The sequence below is a fragment of the Phacochoerus africanus genome, chromosome 6 (genome assembly GCF_016906955.1).
Source record: "Phacochoerus africanus isolate WHEZ1 chromosome 6, ROS_Pafr_v1, whole genome shotgun sequence".
NCBI lineage: Eukaryota > Metazoa > Chordata > Mammalia > Artiodactyla > Suidae > Phacochoerus > Phacochoerus africanus.
In genome coordinates this window covers 41,866,310-41,887,926 of record NC_062549.1, presented here as the reverse complement: position 1 = coordinate 41,887,926, position 21,617 = coordinate 41,866,310, and the positions used below count along the sequence as shown (strand labels likewise).

At 40.7% G+C, this 21,617-nt stretch overlaps 1 protein-coding gene across 7 annotated transcripts in view; it reads left to right on the top strand.

Annotated features, from left to right (window-relative positions):
- ESRP1 (epithelial splicing regulatory protein 1) overlaps positions 1-21,617 on the top strand; it is a 68,632-nt gene that overhangs the window by 27,835 nt on the left and 19,180 nt on the right. For 4 of the 7 annotated variants that reach the window (XM_047783595.1, XM_047783593.1, XM_047783592.1 and 1 more), the window contains exons 11-13: positions 3,394-3,612; positions 6,406-6,604; positions 10,179-10,347. In XM_047783595.1, the coding sequence (XP_047639551.1) occupies positions 3,394-3,612; positions 6,406-6,604; positions 10,179-10,347 (587 nt within the window). The remainder of the gene's footprint in view (positions 1-3,393; positions 3,613-6,405; positions 6,605-10,178; positions 10,348-21,617) is intronic. The other 3 variants (XM_047783591.1, XM_047783594.1, XM_047783589.1) reach the window with 1 other exon arrangement.

The window sequence follows — 21,617 nt, the reverse complement described above, 5'->3', positions numbered from 1 at the left end:
AAATTGATTTTTATTTTTATTTATTTATTTATTTATTTATTTATTTATTTTGTCTTTTTGCCTTTTCTTGGGCCGCTCCCCTGGCATATGGAGATTCCCAAGCTAGGGGTGGAATCGGAGCTGTAGCCACCCGCCTACGCCAGAGCCACAGCAACGCGGGATCCGAGCCGCGTCTGCAACCTACACCGCAGCTCACGGCAACGCCGGATCGTTAACCCACTAAGCAAGGGCAGGGACCTAACCCGCAACCTCATGGTTCCTAGTCGGATTCGTTAACCACTGTGCCACGACGGGAACTCCTTTTTTTTTTTTTTTTTGTCTAAATTGATTTTTATACCTTCAATAAGTGTAGTTAAAATTCTACGTTCTAGGTTCTATTATACTGGTGCTCTTAATCCCTAAACTATGAGCCTACTTGTAGTTTAAAAAATTCTATACCTTGGAGTTCCCGTCATGGCATAGTGGTTAATGAATCCAACTAGGAACCATGAGGTTGTGGGTTCAATCCCTGGCCTTGCTCAGTGGGTTAAGGATCCAGCGTTGCTGTGAGCTGTGATGTGTGTCGCAGATGCTGCTCAGATTCCACATTGCTGTGGCTCTGGCATAGGCTGGCGGCTACAGCTCTGATTAGACCCCTAGCCTGGGAACCTCCATATACCGCAGGAGCGGCTCAAGAAAAGGCAAAAAGACCAAAAAAAAAAAAAAAATTCTGTACCTTGTTGAAAATGAGCATCATAAATTACAGATCTCTAAAATAATGCTGAGCATGCTTGAAGCTTTAAACATTATGTGGAGTTCCCTTCATGGCTCAGTGGTTAACAATCCCAACTAGGATCCATGAGGATGTGGATTCGATCCAGCATTGCCGTGAGCTATGGTATAGGTCACAGATGCAGCTCAGATTCTACATTGCTGTGGCTGTGGCATAGGATGGCAGCTGCAGCTTCAATTCATCCCCTATCCCAGGAATGTCCATATGCTGTGGGTGTAGCCCTAAAAAGCAAAAAAATAATAAAAATAAATAAACATTACAGTACATATTTCCCAAACAGGAGGAGAGGAAATAAGTTTTTTTTAAGATCTTTAATTTGAAGAGCAGTTTCATGGAAATCATGGCCTAGACTGGACTACTCCAGAGACTTGGCTACTGTCTGTTAATAGGCTTGTGTATAGAGTATGCTGACTTTCTATGACTCTACCAGAAGATGGCTTTGAGTGTGCATAGGCTTCTTCTTTCCAGGCTTCCACCCCTAATGATTTCTTTACTAAGCTTTGAAGTAGTCATGGACTCTTCACCGTCTTCATTTCATTACTAATAATCATTTCATTCAGTAACTTTTTACTCACTTGCACTGCCTGTCCCAAGTTTGTTTATAACCACATTTATTTCCTATTCATGTTCTTCACCTTAATGTTTGCACTGTGTCTGGGTTGTTGGTGTATTGCAATCTTGCTTCCTCTCTGTCATGAAATTTCTTTGGTGGTGGTGTATATTTCTTTGATGTCCCCTCTTATTCAGATAGCAACCAGACCCAGTGTAAGGAAATGAGGGCAGTTGTGGGGGAGTTCATTAATTTATATTTTTAGTTATAAAATGATAAAGGCTGCAGTGGTAAATTGTTCAGAAAACCTGGGGATTCCATACATGGCATTGGCACAAGAACCTCTTCCTGTTACCAATTTAGTGGGAATGTTCTAAACTGAGACAAAAGTAGATAAGAACCTTGTAATATGAGTATTGTCTGGGAGCAGTTCTTTCTCCAAAATGTATTGGACCTCTCATTTGATCTCAAGATAGCTGAATTCCATGAATTTCAAAGATCGTCAAAATCCTCTGTCTTTTACCATTGTCTCAAATTCAGTGGAAATGAAGTGATTATCTTTATTTTCACTAAATGATTTTTTTCAGGTTGCTATTATCTAGCCCTTCTGTCTTCTGCTTTACACATCATTATAAATGTATCATAGGGAGTTCCCGTCGTGGCGCAGTGGTTAGCGAATCCGACTAGGAACCATGAGGTTGCGGGTTCGATCCCTGCCCTTGCTCAGTGGGTTAACGATCCGGCATTGCCGTGAGCTGTGGTGTAGGTTGCAGACACGGCTCGGATCCAGCGTTGCTGTGGCTCTGGCGTAGGCTGGCAGCTACAACTCCGATTCGACCCCTAGCCTGGGAACCTCCATATGCCGCGGCCCAAGAAATGGCAAAAAGACTAAAAAAATAAAAAAATAAAAAAAAATAAATGTATCATAGGTGTTCCCTGGTGGCCCAGTGGGTTAAGGATCTGGCATTTTCAGTGTCATGGCATGGATTTGATTCCTGGCATGGGAACTTCAGCATGCTATAGGTGCAGCCAATAAAAGGGGCATTATATTTTAACATAATCCAGAATCTCTGTTTGGCCTGTTATTCTTTACTAGCTCATTTTCTCTATATTTCTTGGGTTTGGAGGTGGAATGTGAAATGAAATCTTAATAGATTGCTCTGTAAATCCACACTTACTATTATGCCCCAATTATATAAAAGCAGCAGACTTTAATGATGTTTAGTGGAATGAAATCTTAATAGGTTGCTCTGTAAATCCACACTTACTATTATGCCCCAATTATATAAAAGCAGCAGACTTTAATGATATCTGTCTGAGAGTCCCCCGGTGGCCTAGCAGTTAAGGATCTAGTGTTGTCACTGTTATGGCTCAGATCACTGCTGTGGCTTGGGTTGAATCCCTGCCCTGGGAGGTTTTCATGCTATGAGTGCAGCCAAACAATAAAAAAGGATCCTCATCTCAAGGCAGGCAATGATGGATTTTTCCAGGTGGATAAGTCCTTAATCTAAGAGCATGGTGTTGTATGTGGGTATACTGTATACCCAGCATGCATTTTACAGAAGTATCATGCTTTCCCAGCTGAAAAGCATGAGTGACTTTCTCCTTGAGTATTTCTCAAGCTTTAATATGCTTGTGGATCACCTGGGGATCTTGGTCAACTGCAGATTCATATTGACTAGGTTGGAATGGAGCTGAGATTGTGCATTCCCCCCGCCCCAGCTTTATTTTATGGCCACACCTGCAGCATGTTCCCAGGAAGTTCCCAGGCTAGGGGCAGAAAGATGAGCTCCAGCTGCCGACCTATGCCACAGCCACAGCAACACGGGATCCGAGCCGCCTCTGACCTACACCACAGCTCGTGGCAATGCTGGATCTTTAACTCACTGCAAAAGGCCAGGGATTAAACCCACATCCTCATGGGTACTTGTTGGGTTCTTAACCCACTGAGCCGCAATGAGAACTCTGAGATTATGCATTTCTAACAGGTGCCCAAAGATACCAGAGCTGGGCTGCAGATAGCCTTGCAGTAGCCAGGCTCTAAATCACTTCTGTTTTGCTTTGAGTACAGGTGCTGAATCGATTCTCCTCGGCCCCTCTCATCCCACTTCCAACCCCTCCCATTATTCCAGTACTACCTCAGCAATTTGTGACCCCTACAAACGTTAGAGACTGTATACGCCTTCGAGGTCTTCCCTATGCAGCCACAATTGAGGACATCCTGGACTTTCTGGGGGAATTTTCCACAGATATTCGAACCCATGGGGTCCACATGGTATTGAATCACCAGGTAAGAAAGTCGCTTACTGGAAAGCTAATTTGCGTATTATGATCAAAGACACTCTTTCAATAAAAAAGTGACAGGTGTTCATCAGTTGTACAGTAAGCCTTGAAGGAAAGATTTAAGTACAAATGTAAGAGGTCTTTAAGATCAACTCCTGAAAGAATGCTCTCTTTGGTATGGTAATTGAAATTCAGCTTTGATTATATCATCACCAAAGCTAGGTCTAGCAAATTAATGCCAGGTAGGAGACAAATACATTGTCAGTCTAACAAAACATTTTACTATTGCAGCTACTGAACTCTGCAGCTCCACTGCTGTCGAGTTGAAAGCAATCCCAGTCAATGTATAAACCAGTGGGCAGTGTCTGTGTTCTCAGATATTTGGTATCCATACACTGTTTAGAAAAGGCTTATTTTATATGCTATGTATCAAAAGTAAATATCTTATTACATTCAGTAGAGTACAAACTCCAAAAGGACTTGTATTATTACCACCTAGAACAGTATGTGATCATAACAGGCGTTCACATGTATTAATGAAGTAATTATTGAAAATCTTCTGTCAAAACCAAATCAGATTATTACAGTTTGCAGCATATATTCTAAATATATTAAAAGTAGTTCTTGGGAGTTCCTGTCGTGGCGCAGTGGTTAACGAATCCGACTAGGAACCATGAGGTGGCAGGTTCGATCCCTGGCCTTGCTCAGTGAGTTAAGGATCCAGCGTTGCTGTGAGCTGTGGTGTAGGTTGCAGACGCAGCTCGGATCCCGTGTTGCTGTGGCTCTGGCATAGGCCGGCGGCTACAGCTCCAATTCAACCCCTAGCCTGGGAACCTCCATATGCCCCAGGAGCAGCCCTAGAAAAGGCAAAAAGACAAAAAAAAAAAAAGGTAGTTCTTGGAGTTTCCTCGTGGCTCAGTCGGTTAAGGATCCCACATTGTCACTGCTATTGGCTCTGCTTGCTGTGGTGGCGTGGGTTCAGTCTCTGGCCCAGGAACTTCCACATGCCTCGGGTGCAGCCCAGAAAAGAAAAAGAAAAAAAAAAGTAGTTTGTGGCTTGGTGCTCTTGCTTTTTTGGTTAAATAAAGTTAATTATGGAGTACCCACGGTGATGCAGTGGTTTAGAATCTGATTGCAGCAGCTCAGGTTGCTGCAGAGGCAAGGGTTTGATTCTGGGCCCGGTGCATTTGATTAAAGGATCCAGCATTGCGGCAGCTGTGGCTCAGATTCAATTCCTGGCCTGGGAACTTACATGTGCCCCAGCCGTGGGCATTCAAAAACATTTTTTTAAAATCTTAGTAGTTGCTGTGCAATTTGCCAGTATTTTATGCCATCATAACCAGAACAGAACTATGAAAACCTAGTAGTTCTAATTAAAATTTTGGGACTCTTTATTAAAAGCAAAGTTATATTAGTTTTTTGAAAACAAGATGTTTTCATAGTTTGAATCTAGGTTTGTATTGGAAATACCATCTTTTTCTAAACTGCTGGTTTCCATTTTCTCTTGTGAAGATTTGGTCACATTCATAACCATAATTCTGTCTCGCTGGAAAGAGTGTGCCATGGGCTACATTCTGAGCTTCTGCTTGATGTCCATACCAGCACACCCAAGTTCTCACTGTCACGTCAACATTAAACTATGCAACTTTTTATCTGACTAGGAGCCCTCTCAGCATGCTTCACTGATGGGAGTCCTTTAGAGTAAAATTGTCCACAATTCAGCAACACTAGGGAATTGTTTGGTTTCTCTCTGAGTCACCATTTCTAATAACCTATGGGCTATTATTACTCTATGATTAACAACAGTAGTCAGATTTGCCTCTTGTTGACCCTCATGACCTATGGTGATTGCACTTGGGAGAAATGCTTCTTTGATGACGGAGCTCTTAGCTTCCTCGAAGATGTTAGTTTTCCATCTTGGACTGGGTTTCCCTGGTGTCCCTGATTTCCCTGGTATGGTAACTTATGGTAACTTGCATGGTAATAATTTGCAATAACTAGTCCCTTAGAGACTTTTTAAAAGAAATCCAGGAACTAAAAAAGGTAGCTTTTTTTCTCTCCCATAAAATTTCTGTACTAAATAAAACTAAGGCGTTCTGGTCTGTGGAACCCAAATCCACCAGCTTTGGTTCAAATAAAATTTTTAGCAAGCTGTCCTGTTTGGCCAATGTTTAAAACAGAGGTGGAAGGGAAATGGTGAGAGACGGGCTCCCAAGCGAAGCTGATGGTGCAGCTCTCACAACCCTTCACTGCATTGCAGCTCCCAGTTCCTCTCCTCCTTCCCTTTCCACAAGCCACATCCCAACCTAGGCTTCAGGGATGTTGCATGTCAGTGAGAGAGAATTGAAAGCCAAAGAGAACACTAGTTTATTCAGTTTCACATCGGAGGATACATGAAGCTCTAATACTGGTTCTGTTACTAGCTTTTCTCAGTCAAGTAAGATTTTAATCCTATTTTTCAGAAAGGAAAAACCCAGTACACAATCCTATACTTCGTAACTGCAGTCACAAGGAGACCCTTTCAAAAGTCCATAAATCTAATTCTGATTGATAAAAACCAAAAAGGATCGCTTTCAGCTCTGAGCTCTCAAAACCATTTCTTCAAGGTTTTGTGGGCGATTCTGTGGATTCAGGGATGAAATTCCAGTCAGATTTCAGTCAATCATGCTGTCACCCAGATTTTGTGGCTAAACTGTCTTGGACTATGGGTGATTGTCAACTTTGCATGTTTTGTAAGCAACCATTTCCTTGTTGAAGGAGACAGTCTCCTTTTGTTTTTATTCTTCCCCTACGCGCTCAGGGCCGCCCATCAGGAGATGCCTTTATCCAGATGAAGTCTGCGGACAGAGCGTTTATGGCTGCACAGAAGTGTCATAAAAAAACCATGAAGGACAGATATGTTGAAGTCTTTCAGTGTTCAGCTGAGGAGATGAACTTTGTGTTAATGGGGGGCACTTTAAATCGAAATGGCTTATCCCCACCGCCATGTAAGTTACCATGTAAGTTTTTCTTGGGTCTTGGCGCTCTTCTACGCTATATGCTGGTAGGTGCTTCAGCTGCTTTCGTAACTTTCTGTGCCCCTGGTTCTTTCTCAGGCAGGTGAGGTGGTTACATAAAGGCTTTTTCCATCTGAAATCGGTAGTATCTGGTAATCATTTAAGACCTTGGTTGTGGACACCCATAATTAGAGATGCTACACATACCTCCTTTCAAATCATATTCTTGCTTTTCCAGTGATAAGCACTTGATTTCTGAAGCTTAGTGTGCTCAAGATAAGCACTGACTCTGGGAGGCAACCTGGCTATGTAGATGTTTTAATAACGCATTTAAAGGTAAAATAAGTATGGCCAGATCCTTTTTCACTTTCTTTTTTTTTTCCTGCAACACATTGAACTTTTATTAAAAAAAAAGGAAGAGTGGTGTTCCCATCGTGGCACAGCAGAAACGAATCCGACTAGGAACCATGAGGTTGTGGGTTTGATCCCTGGCCTCGCTCAGTGGGTTAAGGATCCGTCCGGCATTGCCTTGAGCTGTGGTGTAGGTCGCAGATGTGGCTTGGATCCTGAGTTGCTGTGGCTGTGGTGTAGGCCAGCAGCTGTAGCTCTGATTCGACCTCTAGCCTGGGAACCTCCGCATGCAGAGGGTGCGGCCCTTAAAAAAAAAAAAAAAGAAAGAAAAAAAGGGTGATTTGATGCCCATTTTTTATTTTTAATTTTTGGAGCCCTAAGTATTTGTTGGGAAGGATAACCCAAAGAGCATCTCTCTTGCTCTCCAGGATACCTGGAATGAGCAAGCCAGTAAAATACATAAATGCGTGAATAAATTAGCCAAAGTTTCCATTGGATCACAGGATCAGTGCTTAATATCAAGCCATGCTCTTGCTCATTGGCACCTGGGTGCAAGCCGTCTTGGAATCCTGTTGGAGAGGAATAAGCCCTTTAGTCTGGAGACCCAAGTTCTGGTTCATGACTAAGGAACATTTGGGGATCTGATGTTAAAACTTGAATTTGGGGGTGAAGTTGTCGCTTTTGAGTAAGACGTACTTCGGTGTGAAGCATGTTGGGTATGTTTAAAGAACGTAGCACTTGGAATAGTCCAAAGATACCAGAAAAAGTAGACTGCATTATGTGCTTGATGCCAATAAAATGGGGAATATTAAGACATCACTTTCTAGTAAAGAGGGATCTATACCAATAAACCTATTTGATAAAGTCTTGTTCCATAGAACATTTGGTGGGGCTTAATCCTTCACTTCCCTTGGAATTCCTAAATGGTAAGTTCCATTTATCTGCTGCTTGCTGTTGGTGAATATCTGAGTTGATCACTAATAACAAGTTTTTAAAATTCATGATTGGGTTTAAGTGGATATCTTAAAAGTAATCTTAGTCATATGTTTCCTGTCCATTAACCACTGATAATATCAGTAACTTTTGCAATTTCCTTTTGTGATAATCTACCCAGCGTTGTGAGGCCAGGGAATTTCTCCATCATGTATAACCCAGCTTCTTATGCTGTAATATTCTTTTACTTCTCTCTCTTGCTGGTGGAAAAGTGGTCGTTACAGACTTTATAGGAATTCTATCTTAAATCTTTTACCCCTCACAAGCCCTAAAATACCAACTTTAAAATTTTAAGTGCTTTTTTTTCGCATAAATGTATTTCCATGTCTTTTAGTAGTGTCTAAAATTTTTAACTAAAATCTGGCCATTTGTCATTTTAGTGGAAGAGTTTACTCGATAAAAAATCAGAATTCCAATTTGTGCGTGCTAATAGGCTTGTTCTTTTTTTGCTGCTAACTCCCTTTAAATGACAGCCTATTTATAACTTAGGTGCCTCAGTTTGTTCTGTCTGCCCTTTTTGTGGACTTTTTAAGGCTGGGGATCATGACTTTAAAATGATCTAAATTAGGTATCTAACATGTAGGACAATTTTGGGGTATGAAGAAGGTGCCCAAAAGTGGAATAGATCAGTGTACCAATATACTTTGGTTCATCTACCCATATTCAGCTGACTTTCTCACTCATCTCCATAGACATGTAGAAACTCATAAGAGCAAAAGACAGTAGAGATTTTCAGGTGAAATGTTAGCCCTTATGCCTCAGCTATTTGCAAAATATATCAGGGGATTCCAGGTTTGAAAATTATGGGAATTCTCGGAGTTCCCGTCGTGGCGCAGTGGTTAACGAATCTGACTAGGAACCATGAGGTTGTGGGTTCGGTCCCTGCCCTTGCTCAGTGGGTTAACGAGCTGGCGTTGCCATGAGCTGTGGTGTAGGTTGCAGACGCGGCTCGGATCCCGCGTTGCTGTGGCTCTGGCGTAGGCCGGTGGCTACAGCTCTGATTCGACCCCTAGCCTGAGAACCTCCATATGCCGAGGGAGCGGCCCAAGAAATAGCAAAAAAAGACAAAAAAAAAGAGAAAATTATGGGAATTCTCATGGCTCAGTGGTAAAGAACCCTACCAGTATCCATTAGGATGCAGGTTCAATCCCTGGCCTTGCTCAGTAGGTTAAAGATCCAGCATTGCCATGAGCTTCAGTGTAGGTCGCAGACATGGCTTGGATCTGGTGTTGCTGTGGCTGTGGTATAGGGCAGCAGCTTCAGCTCTGATTCAACCTCTAGCCTGGGAACTTCCATATGCACATGTACGGCCCTAAATAGATAAAAAGAAGAAGTGGAAAACCAAAGTCAGGGACCCCAGATTCAGGCAATCTCTCAGTTATCTCTTCTGTTGAGTATAGATGGCTTGTCTATTTGTGTTCATCCCCCATGTTAAAGCTAGTGACCAGCAAGTGGTCTAGCTTAAATGAGTTACTGGACCTCAAAGATGTTGCAAAACCAGGAGACAAGAATTTCATCCTTTTTATTTTCTATTTGATCTGAATCAACTCTTCATCAGCTGACTCTCAAGTCTTGTACATAATCTTTGGAGTTACTTCTCAAGTTGGATTTTTTTTTTTTTAAACACTGGTCTGATGATATAGATTAGCTTCAAAGCCCATCTTCTAGGTGCCTTGAAGTGTAAACAATACAGAATAAATCTACTCCTTTTGGGTCAGTTTACCCTGGCACAACCTATGCTTTGGCATAACATATGGTACTGGTGAAGTAGTGTTTTATCACAACTGTCTTCATGCAGATCATAAGATAGAGTAGCAGTGTAGCTTTCAGAGGGAAAGAGAAAAACAAACAAACCTAGCTTTTAGTTTGAATTTGAGTAAATGTGAGTCCTGTGTACCTTTCCTTAAAGAGTTAGTTTGTGGTAACTGGGGCTCAGGAGTGGTGGTGGGGGAATCATATGTCATGAAATGGTCAAGAAGACCTGAAAGTCCACTTGATCCTGGTTTTTCCAGATTTCAGACTTTAGGTCTTTAGGTTCTTTAGATTGATAGAGTCTGAGAGTTGAGATTGCTTCTAGGTGTGATCTATATAATCAAAAGAAATCTGCTGGGGATGGTATAAGGAACTGGTCTCTTGCAAACGTGTATGGAACAGTGACCTTCTGGCTGTAGTGCTAGCACCTGTGTCCACCATTACAGCTATATCTTAAGGTCTTCTCTCTTTACTTGTTTAGGCCTATCTCCTCCCTCCTACACATTTCCAGCTCCAGCAGCAGTTATTCCTACTGAAGCTGCCATTTATCAGCCCTCTGTGCTTTTGAATCCGCGGGCACTGCAGCCCTCCACAGCGTACTACCCAGCGGGCACTCAGCTCTTCATGAACTACACAGCATATTATCCCAGGTAAGGCTTGATGGAAGTGGCAATGAGGGACGGAAACAAAAGACCCTTTGATAGTCCGTGTCTGAGTTCACAAAAGAATATTGTCTGCCACACTGAAGGTTAGCATGGGCAGACAACAGCTTTTGGTCCTATCTCTGTTTTTTTGTTTTTGTTTTTGTCTTTTATTTTAGGGCCATACCCTTGGCATATGGAGGTTCCCAGGGCTAGGGGTTGAATCAGAGCCTTAGCTGCTGGCCACAGCCACAGCAATGCGGGATCTGAACCATGTCTGCGACCCACACCCCAGCTCACGGCAATGCTGGATCCTTAACCCACTGAGGGAGGCCAGGGATCGAACCTGCGTCCTCATGGATGATAGATTTGTTTGTGCTGAGCCACGACAGGTACTCCTCTTTTGGTCATATCTCTGACCAAGAAATTGTTTCACGGCAAACCAAAATGTTTATTTATTTTGACCATATATTGACAGCGTGGTCTTATATTGTTGCATATATACAGCTTGCCATTTATCCTTTATCTTAGGGCCATTAGTGAGTAGCACAGCAATCATTGTAATAGGGTGGCAGTATCATGTGAATGAATTACAAAACAGGACAATCCATGGTGGGGACATTATATTTTTAAGTAGCATGAATTCATGTCAACCCAAAATAAATAAAAATTGCTGTTTTAAATTTTGTGGGGATGCTTTCTTTGCTCTCTAAATCTTTACTAACAAGTCCAGAATGAGATTCTTCAGTACTTACTTAGAATCAGCATATTTTCTTTTCTTTTCTTTTTTTTTTTTTTTTTTTGGCCACACCCACACTATGTGAAACTTCCCAGGCCAGGAATCAAACCTCTGCCACAGAAGTGACCTGAGCCACCGGATCCTTAACCTACTGCGCCACAAGGGAACTCCCTAGATCAGCATATTTTAAATCTGATTCTTTTTAGTTGTCCCCAGTTTCTTGGAGGCAAGAGGATATAACGGAGAGGAGATCCTGCTGTGGTGCAGCGGGATTGACAGCATCTCTGGAGCCATTGGAACAGGGTTTCGATCCCCAGCCCAGCACAGCAAGTTAAGGATCTGGCATTGCTGCACTGGTGGCATAGCTTGCAACCTCAGCTCAGATCTGGTTCCTGGCCCGGAACTCTGTATGCCGTGGGGCGGCCAAAAAAAGAAAAAAAAAAAGGACATGATGGGGAGAAATGTGTCCGTCTGGAAAATGGTACACTTGAGTTTTAGTCTTATTTCTTCTGCCTGAGGCAATTCACTTAACCCTTCTGGTTCTTATAAAATGATGGGATTAGCCAAACCCAGGCCTGATTGCCTGTGATCCTAACTTGGATGTGTAATGACCTCTCAAAGAAAAAATTTTTTAAAAATCTTTGTTTAGCTACTAACCAGTTCAGTTTATTACATTTTTTCACTTTAGCACAAGCAGTGTTGCTCAAAGTTTTTTTTAAATTATACCAGGCCTTGTTTTTTCCTTCTCAAGCTGTTTAAAATAAATAGTTTGAGGAGTTCTCGTGGCTCAGCAGTAATGAATCTGACTAGAATGAGTGGGAATGTGGGTTTGATCCCTGGCCTTGCTCAGTGGATTAAGGATCTGGTGTTGCTGTGGCTGTGGCACAGGCCAGCAGCTGCAGCTCCAATTCAACCCCTAGCATGGAAACTTCCATATGCAGCAGGTGTGGCCGTAATAAGAAAAAAAAAAAACAAAACTGAGTACATCCACCACTATGTATGTGAGGTTTTTGGTAAGTGGTCTGAAACTAACCTATCTGATCCCTGCAGTTTCTATGTCCCATTGCATTTTTTATTCTCTCTCCAGCTACAGTTTTCCAATAGGGAACAAGAACTTTGGAATCTTGGCAGTGGTGAAGCTTCTAGCTGTTACTAATTATTTATTTATTTATTTTTAGGAATTAAAATTTTTTATTTAAAAAGCATTTTTATTACAGTTGATTTACAATGTTCTGTCAATTTCTACTATACAACAGTGACCATCATATATACATGTGTGTGTGTGTATATATACATTATATACACATTATTTTTCTCATATTATCCTTCATCATGTTCTATCAAATTGACTAGATAGAGTTCCCTGTGCTATGAATTTTTAAAACATTCATTAATTGAAAATATTCTTTACTTTACTGATCTAGAATTGTAGGGAGAAAGCTGTGACATCATCAACTGGCCATCTTTTGAAGGTTTGGAAAAGCTCAGAGGCATGTGTGATAGTTCATGGTTGAGTACTGTCAGGCACTAGCCCAAGCCCAATGTGTCACCTTCTCTGGACTCTGTGACAATCACTTGCTGGCATTGGGCACTGGGTATAAGAAAGACCTTTGTCTTCCTTTCTTACACCATCAGAATGTCAGGCATGGAATGAATGCAGTGGATGCTGGTGCAATTTCTTGTGCTTGCCTTAACATTTGCAAAGTATCCAGTTTCACTCAACCTGGTGTCTGTTCACTGTTAAAGGAATCTTTTAGAAAGAATTTCCCATCATAGTGAGATGGTAACCTGAGTCTTGAATTGAAGCCCCAAAGGCAGAAGGTATTAGTATTTTTGGCTTAATAGCTCTTGTAATGTTGGGCCCTATTATATGTTAATTTTTTTCTACTAGAAGATTTAACATTTGTAATGTCCTCACTAATACGTCTAAGAGAAAAGTATAGTGAGTGTAAGTAGACTCCCATTTTACACAGGCTAAGTCCAGAAGTAACCACGACTGATAACATGCACATACCTGATTATATATATATATATATATATATATATATATATATGTATATATATGTATATATCTGATTTTATGTATATATATGTGTATATGATAACATGCATATATCTGCGTGCTTGTAAATAATGTGGCATACTAACATATTGCCCACTTACTTTTTTTTTATCTTGCCGGTATGTCATTGACTTCCTCCCTAAGAAAGATCTGTATATTCATCTCAGTCTTGTAACTTCTACATGATAGCCCAAGGCTGAAAATATATAATATATGTATTCTTCTATTTTTTAATGTATAACTTTGTTTTTTGTTTAAACAAAACTCATATTGATCTTTTTTATTTATTTATTTTTTAACAGAATAAAAAAACAAAACTCATATTGATCTTTAAACACTTTTATTTCTATAGAATGATTTCACAGAAGTGGAATTTTTTTTTAATCAAAGGCATGTGTATTATCATTAATATTTCCAAATAATTCCTAGAATGTTTCATAATTTTAACTTAAATTTCCCTAATTCTAGTGAAATTGCAGACTGTTCAGACATGGGGATGTGCTATGAACTATACTTAAAATCTGGAATAATTTAAAACAAATTCCCAAAACCTTACAGTTTGGGGAGACCACCATTATTTTCTAACCTCACGTAACTATAAAGCAGTTAAGATTTTGTAATGTAAATGTTCAAGTGTATTTTGGCCGTTTCTTTGATACCTAGGGAAGAATGAGATAGCATATTTTGGGCCAAAACAGGATGTTAAATCAGAAGCTCTGGAGCTTGTTTCTTTTTAAATTAAAAAAAATGTTAATTCTCTCCATTAAAATTTTTTTATTTGATTTACAATATTTTGTCAATTACTGATGTACAGCAAAGTGATTTATACATATACGTGTGTGTGTGTGTATACACACATTCTTTTTCTCGTAATATCTTCCATCATATTCCATCCCAAGTGATTGGATATAGTTCCCTGTGCTATACAGTAGGACCTCATTGCTAATTATTTCAACTTTCTAAATGAAATATGTCTGACTTCAGATTAAGGCAAATGTCCATTGCTTTAAAACATCAGGATGCTAATGTATTTTAGAGATTTTTTTAAAGCATGTCCCTCAAAAAAAGTGACTTGTTTTAACTTTTTAACTTTGGATTTAGCTGCGCCAACTGTTATTTAATACCTCTGTGTGCGACATATTGGGAACATTAGGATTTGTAAAATATGTACGCTTTCTGATGTAGAGTAGCTGACAGGATTCATCTCTATGCAAAGTCAGGACTCTCAGGTAGAGGGTATTTGTTCTTATTTTATTTCCTCTAACTTGTTCTACGTAGATAGACACTATGGCTGGTGTTGCTCTGAGAATATAGTATCTTTCATCATAGGATTTGGGTGACTTCAGGAACATATGAGGAGAAAACAACAAACTAGTGAATTGCTTTTATTTATTGTTAAATGAATTTTTAGCAGTCCAAATGTGTGACTATAACAACAGCACCTTTTTTGCACGCGCGCGCGTGTGTGTGTGTGTGTTTAGCGTGTTACCTGCAGCATATGAAGGTTCCCAGGCTAGGGGTCGAATTGGAGCTGTAGCTGCTGGCCTATGCCACAGCAACATGGGATCTGAGCTGCATCTGAGACCTATACCACAGCTTGTGGCAACACCGGATCCTTAACCCACTGAGCAAGGCCAAGGATCGAACCCGCCTTCTCATGGATACTAGTCAGGGTTTATTACCACTGAGGCATGATAGGAACTCCCAACAACAGCATCTTGAAGATCAAGTGAAATTAAAGCAAATGGTCCTATTTTTGCTTGTGAACTTTTTTTCCTTTGTCCCTCTTGGGAGACAGTTTTAGTTTACCCAGTATCCCAGAGCTTAGCTTAGGATACAAAAGAATTAGAAGGGGGTGTCTGTTCATGCCCACCCTGCTTATCACTCAAAACTCTGTTCTGTCACACCTTTTCTTTTCAAGTATAGTCGATTGACAACATTGTGTTACCTTCAGCTGTACAGCACAATAACGCAGTTATATATTCTTTTTAAGATTCTTTCCCCTTATGGTTTATTTCAAAATACTGATTATAGCAGTTCCTTGGTGGCTCAATGGGTTAAGGATCTGGCGTTGTCACTGCTGTGGCTGGATTCGATCCCTGGCCTGGGAACTACCATGTGCCATATATATATATATATATATATATATATATATATATATACATACATACACACACACACATACACACACAGAGTATAGTTCCCTGTGCTATGTAGTAGGTGTTTGTTGGTTAGCTATTTTATATGTTATTATGGTATATGTTAATCCCAACCTCTCAGTTTATCCTCCCCCTTTCCCCTTTGGTAACCTTAAGTTTCTTTTCTATGCCTGTAGGTCTATTTCTTCATATGGAGGTTCCCAGGCTAGGGGTCGAATCGGAGCTGTAGCCACTGGCCTACACCAGAGCCACAGCAACACGGGATCCGAGCCGCATCTGCAACCTACACCACAGCTCACGGCAACGCCGGATCGTTAACCCACTGAGCAAGGGCAGGGACCGAACCTGCAACCTCATGGTTCCTAGTCAGATTCGTTAACCACTGAGCCACGACGGGAACTCCTGTAGGTCTATTTCTATCACACATTTTCTCTCCCATGACATAAAGTCCTACCTTTTGTTCCAACCTCTCATTTTCCTTAGGAAAGAATGTTCTCTTTTGCATCAAAGCTGTATAGCACAGGTGAGAAACATGCCGGGTCTTTGTCATGTTGAATAAGGAAAGATGGTTTAACCTAAATGTCTTCTATATATCCATTGCCTAACCTTTTGTAGGACATTATAAATAATAACATACCACCTTGAACCAAAAGAGAGGGCAAGGGATACTTGACTTTTTTAATGAGTGGTACTTTATTTGCATACCCATGAGAAAGGTTTATGATTGGTGAAAAGCCTCTTCTTTCTTGGGATAAACTTCGCTTGTAAAATCAGCTCCTTTCTACCCAAGCATTGAATATGTATATTTAGTAATATTGAGGCATTCTGCAGTGCTTGGTTTGTTGTGTAATGTTTTTGTATTCTATTCTGAAATTTTTTGCAATTGAACCAAAAGAATACCAAGCCTCTGAGAGACGCCTACATTGTTTTTGCCTTTTTTTTTTTTTTTTTTTCAAAGCCACACATGCTTCAGGTGGATGGAACCCACACCATAGCAGTGACCTCAGCCACTGCAGTGTCAATGCTGGATCCCCAACCCCATTCACCACAGAACTCCTACATTGCTTATTTTGAATCCTTGCCTTTCTTGTTCCAGTTTCCTTTTTTTGAGATAATTGTAGGTTCACATATGGTTTTAATAAACAGTGCAGAGGCATCCCATATACACTAGTTTCTCTTAATAGTAACATTTGACAGCCAGTTACCCTTTTTTTCCTTTTTTCTTTTTTTTACATTAAACACAATGACAGTTTATTAATTTGCAGTAAGAAATGTAATGATCAAAGAGAACAAATGCCCATTTCCACTTGACAGCATAGCTGTCAGATATTTCATGGAAGCCAAATTACCATGTGAAGGTTTCTAAGTGTTCCTAGAAACTTAATCATAGTGCTACTTTTAATAGCACTTTTTTTTTTTTAATACTTTTAAACAATCATAAAACTAAGTCCTGGTACAATTTGCTTTCCAGTTTACTTGTTGAAAGCTTTTTGAAAGAACAAGAAAATAAGATTCTCGGTTAAAAAATTATTTTTACAACTTAAATATTTAGTACCACAAATGCAAACTGGAACTCGGCATGCAATGAAAATGACACTAGAATATTGTAACAATGCAACGGTAATACAATATCAAGTGAAGTTGTAATAATGGAGAAGCACCAGATAATTTTTGTTGGTGGGAACAACAGTTGTAATGATGTTAATGAATGATGTAAGCAAAGACTTCTGTGGGCAATTCGCTACTATCAGTCACTGAGAATTCAGTTCAGTTTCACAGAGGGAAATCGTCATTTGCTAGCCTAAGACCTTATCCATACAATGAGCAGTTCAGGGAATTAAACTAAAAATATGCTTAAAATTCTTTTTTAGCGTTGTAGAAAATTATCAAGTGCAGTAATTTTAATTACTCAAAATACCTGATTGATTTCAATGTATAACAAGTTTTCTTTCCTAAGGATTTTTTTTTTTTATAAAAGGATATTTGGTATTTTCAAGTATTACTTTAAAACATTTTGTATTATAGAAATTTTGAAGCAAACATCATTTGAGATAATATCTATTACCCAATTTAAACAGTACCAATATTTTGCTAATCTTGTGTCAACTATTCCCTGTGTTTACCCTGCTGTATCCACACCTCCAGAAAAGTTTAAAGCACAAAAACCCTACAAAAAAAGCATAAAAACCTTGAGATCATGTTGCTATTTATATACCCATCGTATCTTTAAATTAAGCACCTTCATCTTCAGCATCACTAACTTGAATTAAAGCAGAAGAACTTAACTAAAATACATATACCAATCTTGATAAACAGAACAAACCTAGTTTGCCTCCACTGTGCTAAGTAAGTGTTTCCCTGGTATATATATATATATATTTTTTTGTCTTTTGTCTTTTTTGTTGTTGTTGTTGTTGTTGTTGTTGTTGCTATTTCTTGGGCCGCTCCTGCAGCATATGGAGGTTCCCAGGCTAGGGGTCGAATCAGAGCCGTAGCCACTGGCCTACGCCAGAGCCACAGCAACGCGGGATCCGATCCGCGTCTGCAACCTACACCGCAGCTCACGGCAACGCTGGATCGTTAACCCACTGAGCAAGGGCAGGGACCGAACCCGCAACCTCATGGTTCCTAGTCGGATTCGTTAACCACTGCGCCACGACGGGAACTCCCTCCTTGGTATATTTTTTAAGATCTTTTTTTTGTCTTTTTGTCTTTTTGCCATTTCTTGGGCCGCTTCTGTGGCATATGGAGGTTCCCAGACTAGGGGTCGGATTGGAGCTGTAGCCGCCCAGCCTTGTCTGCGACCTATACCACAGTTCACGGCAATGCCGGATCCTTAACCCACTAAGCAAGGCCAGGGATCGAACCTACAACCTCATGGTTCCTAGTCGGATTCGTTATCCACTGAGCCATGATGGGAACTCCTAATTTTTAAGATCTTAAGTGAAGAAGCCTTAAAAGAAAAAAATGACATTTGTCTATAAATTTTATGTAATAATAAAGATTAATGACTTTTGATTTTTTTTTAATGATATGTGGTCTTTTAAGCTGCCTTTTCTTTTTTTTTTAACCAAAAGCAAAATGGCTTTATTAGCAAATATTTTCCATTTAAGTTCAAAATAATCCATAATAACCATGAAGCTAGAATGAAATTGCTTCTAGAGAGGTTCTGATTTTTGGAGAATGTTGTGATGGAGTTACACTGCTGCTCTGTATTTGTACCTTCCAATGCTGTACTCTATTCCTGTTCACAACAAGACAAAAGTGCATTTAAAATATCAGCTTCCAAAATAATAACTTGTTTATGTTACCTCTATGGAAATTGTCATCTTCTGTTACTTTGCCAAGGAACACAAATGTCTATGGATCACAGTGCGTTTTGCTTGCTTTTCATCTAGATTTTTCATCAAAAATACTATTTTTTTTTTAATTTTTTTTTGTCTTTTTGCTATTTCTTGGGCCGCTCCCGCGGCATATGGAGGTTCCCAGGATAGGGGTCCAATCAGAGCTGCAGCCACCGGCCCACGCCAGAGCCACAGCAATTCGGGATCCGAGCGGCGTCTGCAACCTACACCACAGCTCACGGCAACGCCGGATCGTCAACCCACTGAGCAAGGGCAGGGACCGAACCCGCAACCTCATGGTTCCTAGTCGGATTCGTTAACCACTGCACCACGACGAGAACTCCAAAAAAATACTGTTTTTTAAACTGTCATTTTCTTCTAAACAAGCAAGAGGATTGACTATCATTTTGTACTTTAAATCAGGCAAAAAGATTACTTTAAAAATAGAAGTTCCCTGGTAACCTAGCGGTTAAGGATTTGGTGGTGTCACCTTTGTGGCTTGGGTTTGATCCCTGGCTTGGGAACTTCCGCATGCCATGGGCCTGGCCAAAAAGGAAATTTCTAGTATAGAATTCAATTTTCAAATAGAAAATGAAGCATCGTGGGGGCAATTCTTTTTGTTAGTGTTTTGTTTTGTTGGCTTCGACGATGGCAATGGTCCTTCCACAGGGCAGGGATCGAACTCGCACATGGCAGTGAGAGAGCCAGATACACTGGGCCACCAGGTAATTCCAGGATGATTTTATTTGCTTTTTTATTTTTTTGGTGAGGGCAATTCTTATTTTGAGTAAGTAGAGTAAGTAGTTTTAATTTTACTATGTTTGGAACATATGATAACTATAGTAAGGGGTTATATTTTTTTTGTAATCTTTGATGTAGTTTGGTGTAAATTTAAATTTAGTTACCAAGTTTTTTTTTTTTTTTTCTTTTTTGGCTGCCCCGGCATATGGAAGTTCCCCAGGCCAGGGATTAAGTCCAAGCAAGAGCTGCAACCTACATCACTGCTGCAGCATTGCCGGATCCTGAACCCATTGCACTGCACAGAGACAAACTGGATCATTATCCCACTGCACCACAGTGGAAAGTCTTTCAGAATATATGGAGGGGAGTTCCCGTTGTGGCTCAGTGGTTAACGAATCCAACTAGGAACCATGAGGTTGCGGGTTCGCTCCCTGGCCTTGCTCAGTGGGTTAAGGATCCAGCGTTGCCGTGAGCTGTGGTGTAGGTTGCAGACGCGGCTCGGATCCCACGTTGCTGTGGCTCTGGTGTAGGCTGGCGGCTACAGCTCCGATTAGACCCCTAGCCTGGGAACCTCCATGTGCCGAGGGAGCAGCGCAAGATATAGCAAAAAGACCAAAAAAAAAAAAAAGAATATATGGAGGTTCCCAGGCTAGGGGTCAAATCCAAGCTACAGCTGCCAGCCTACACCACAGCCATAGCAACACCAGATCCTGGCCGAGTCTGTGACCTACACCACAGCTCATGGCAATGATGAATCATTAACTCACTGAGCGAGGCCAGGGATCGAACCTGAAACCACATGGTTCCTAGTCGGATGCGTTTCTGCTGCACCACAATAGGAACTCCTAAAATATTTTGTCGTTGTTGTTTTTCTATGGCCACACCTGCAGCATATGGAAGTTCGCAAGTAAGGGACTGAATTGGAGCTGCAGCTACCTGCCTGAGCCACAGCTTCCGCAACACCAGATCCAAACTGCATCTGCAACCCATGCTGCAGATTGCTACAATTCCAGATCCTTAACAGCCATGGAATGAGGCCAGGGATCAAACCCGTGTGTGGTTTGACTATTCCTTATCTTTCCTCCAACCACCATCATAAAGAAAATGCACACAATTTTTCATTATCTTTATTCTGTCATGGCAGCAAAATCCATATATATTGTGAAGCTATTTTTAGGTTTAAAATTATTTCCCGGAGTTCCCGTTGTGGTGCAGTGGAAACGAATCCTACTAGGAACCATGAGGTTGCAGGTTTGATCCCTGGCCTCCTTCAGTGGGTTGAGGATCCGTCATTGCCATGTGCTGTGGTGTAGGTCGCAGGCATGGCTTGGATCCCGCTTTGCTGTTGCTCTGGTGTAGGCCGGAGGCTACAGCTCGGATTAAACCCCCAGGCTGGGAACCTCCATATGCTGCAGGAGTGGCCCTAGAAAAGGCAAAAAGACAAAAAAAGAATTTCTGGATCATAGGGTAACTTTGTTTTAACTTTTGAGAAACAGCCAAGCTTTTCCAAAAGGCTTCGCCGTTTGACATTCCCATCAACAATGTTTTAGAGTCTCCATTTCTTTACATGCTTTTCAACTTCTTAAACTTTTCGTGGGTGAAGATTTGCTATGTCATTATGGTTTTGATTTGCATTTACTGAATGACCATTGATTTTGAGCAACTCTTATATGTGTTTATTAGCCACATATATGTGTATGTGTGTTTTGGAGTTTGGGGGTTTGTTGTTTTTTGTTTTGTTTTGTTTTTGTCTTTTTAGGGCCAAGCCTGCAGCATATGGAGTTTCCCAGGCTAGGGGTCAAATCAGAGCTGTAGCCTCAGGCACATACCACAGTTGCAGCAACTCGATCCGGGCCACGTCTGTGACCTACATAGCTCACAGCAACACCAGATCCTTAACCCTCTGAGCAAGGCCAGGGATTGAACCCACATCCTCATGGATACTAGTTGGATTTGTTTCCACTGTGCCATAACTGGAACTCCCAATATTTTGTTCCTTTTGATGCTATTATGACTGGAATTGTTTTCCTAATTTCATTTTTGGATTGTTCATGGTGGTGTGTAGAAATGAATTTGATTTGTTTTGTGCATTGATTTTGTATCTTGCAACCTTGCTGAACTGGCTTATACTAGTAGTAGTTCAGTAAGCTCTATGATCTTTATTTCAATAAGTTAAAATACCTTGGAATTTAGGTTGAGAGGAAATTTAGTCTCATGCCATGGAAGGCAGACAG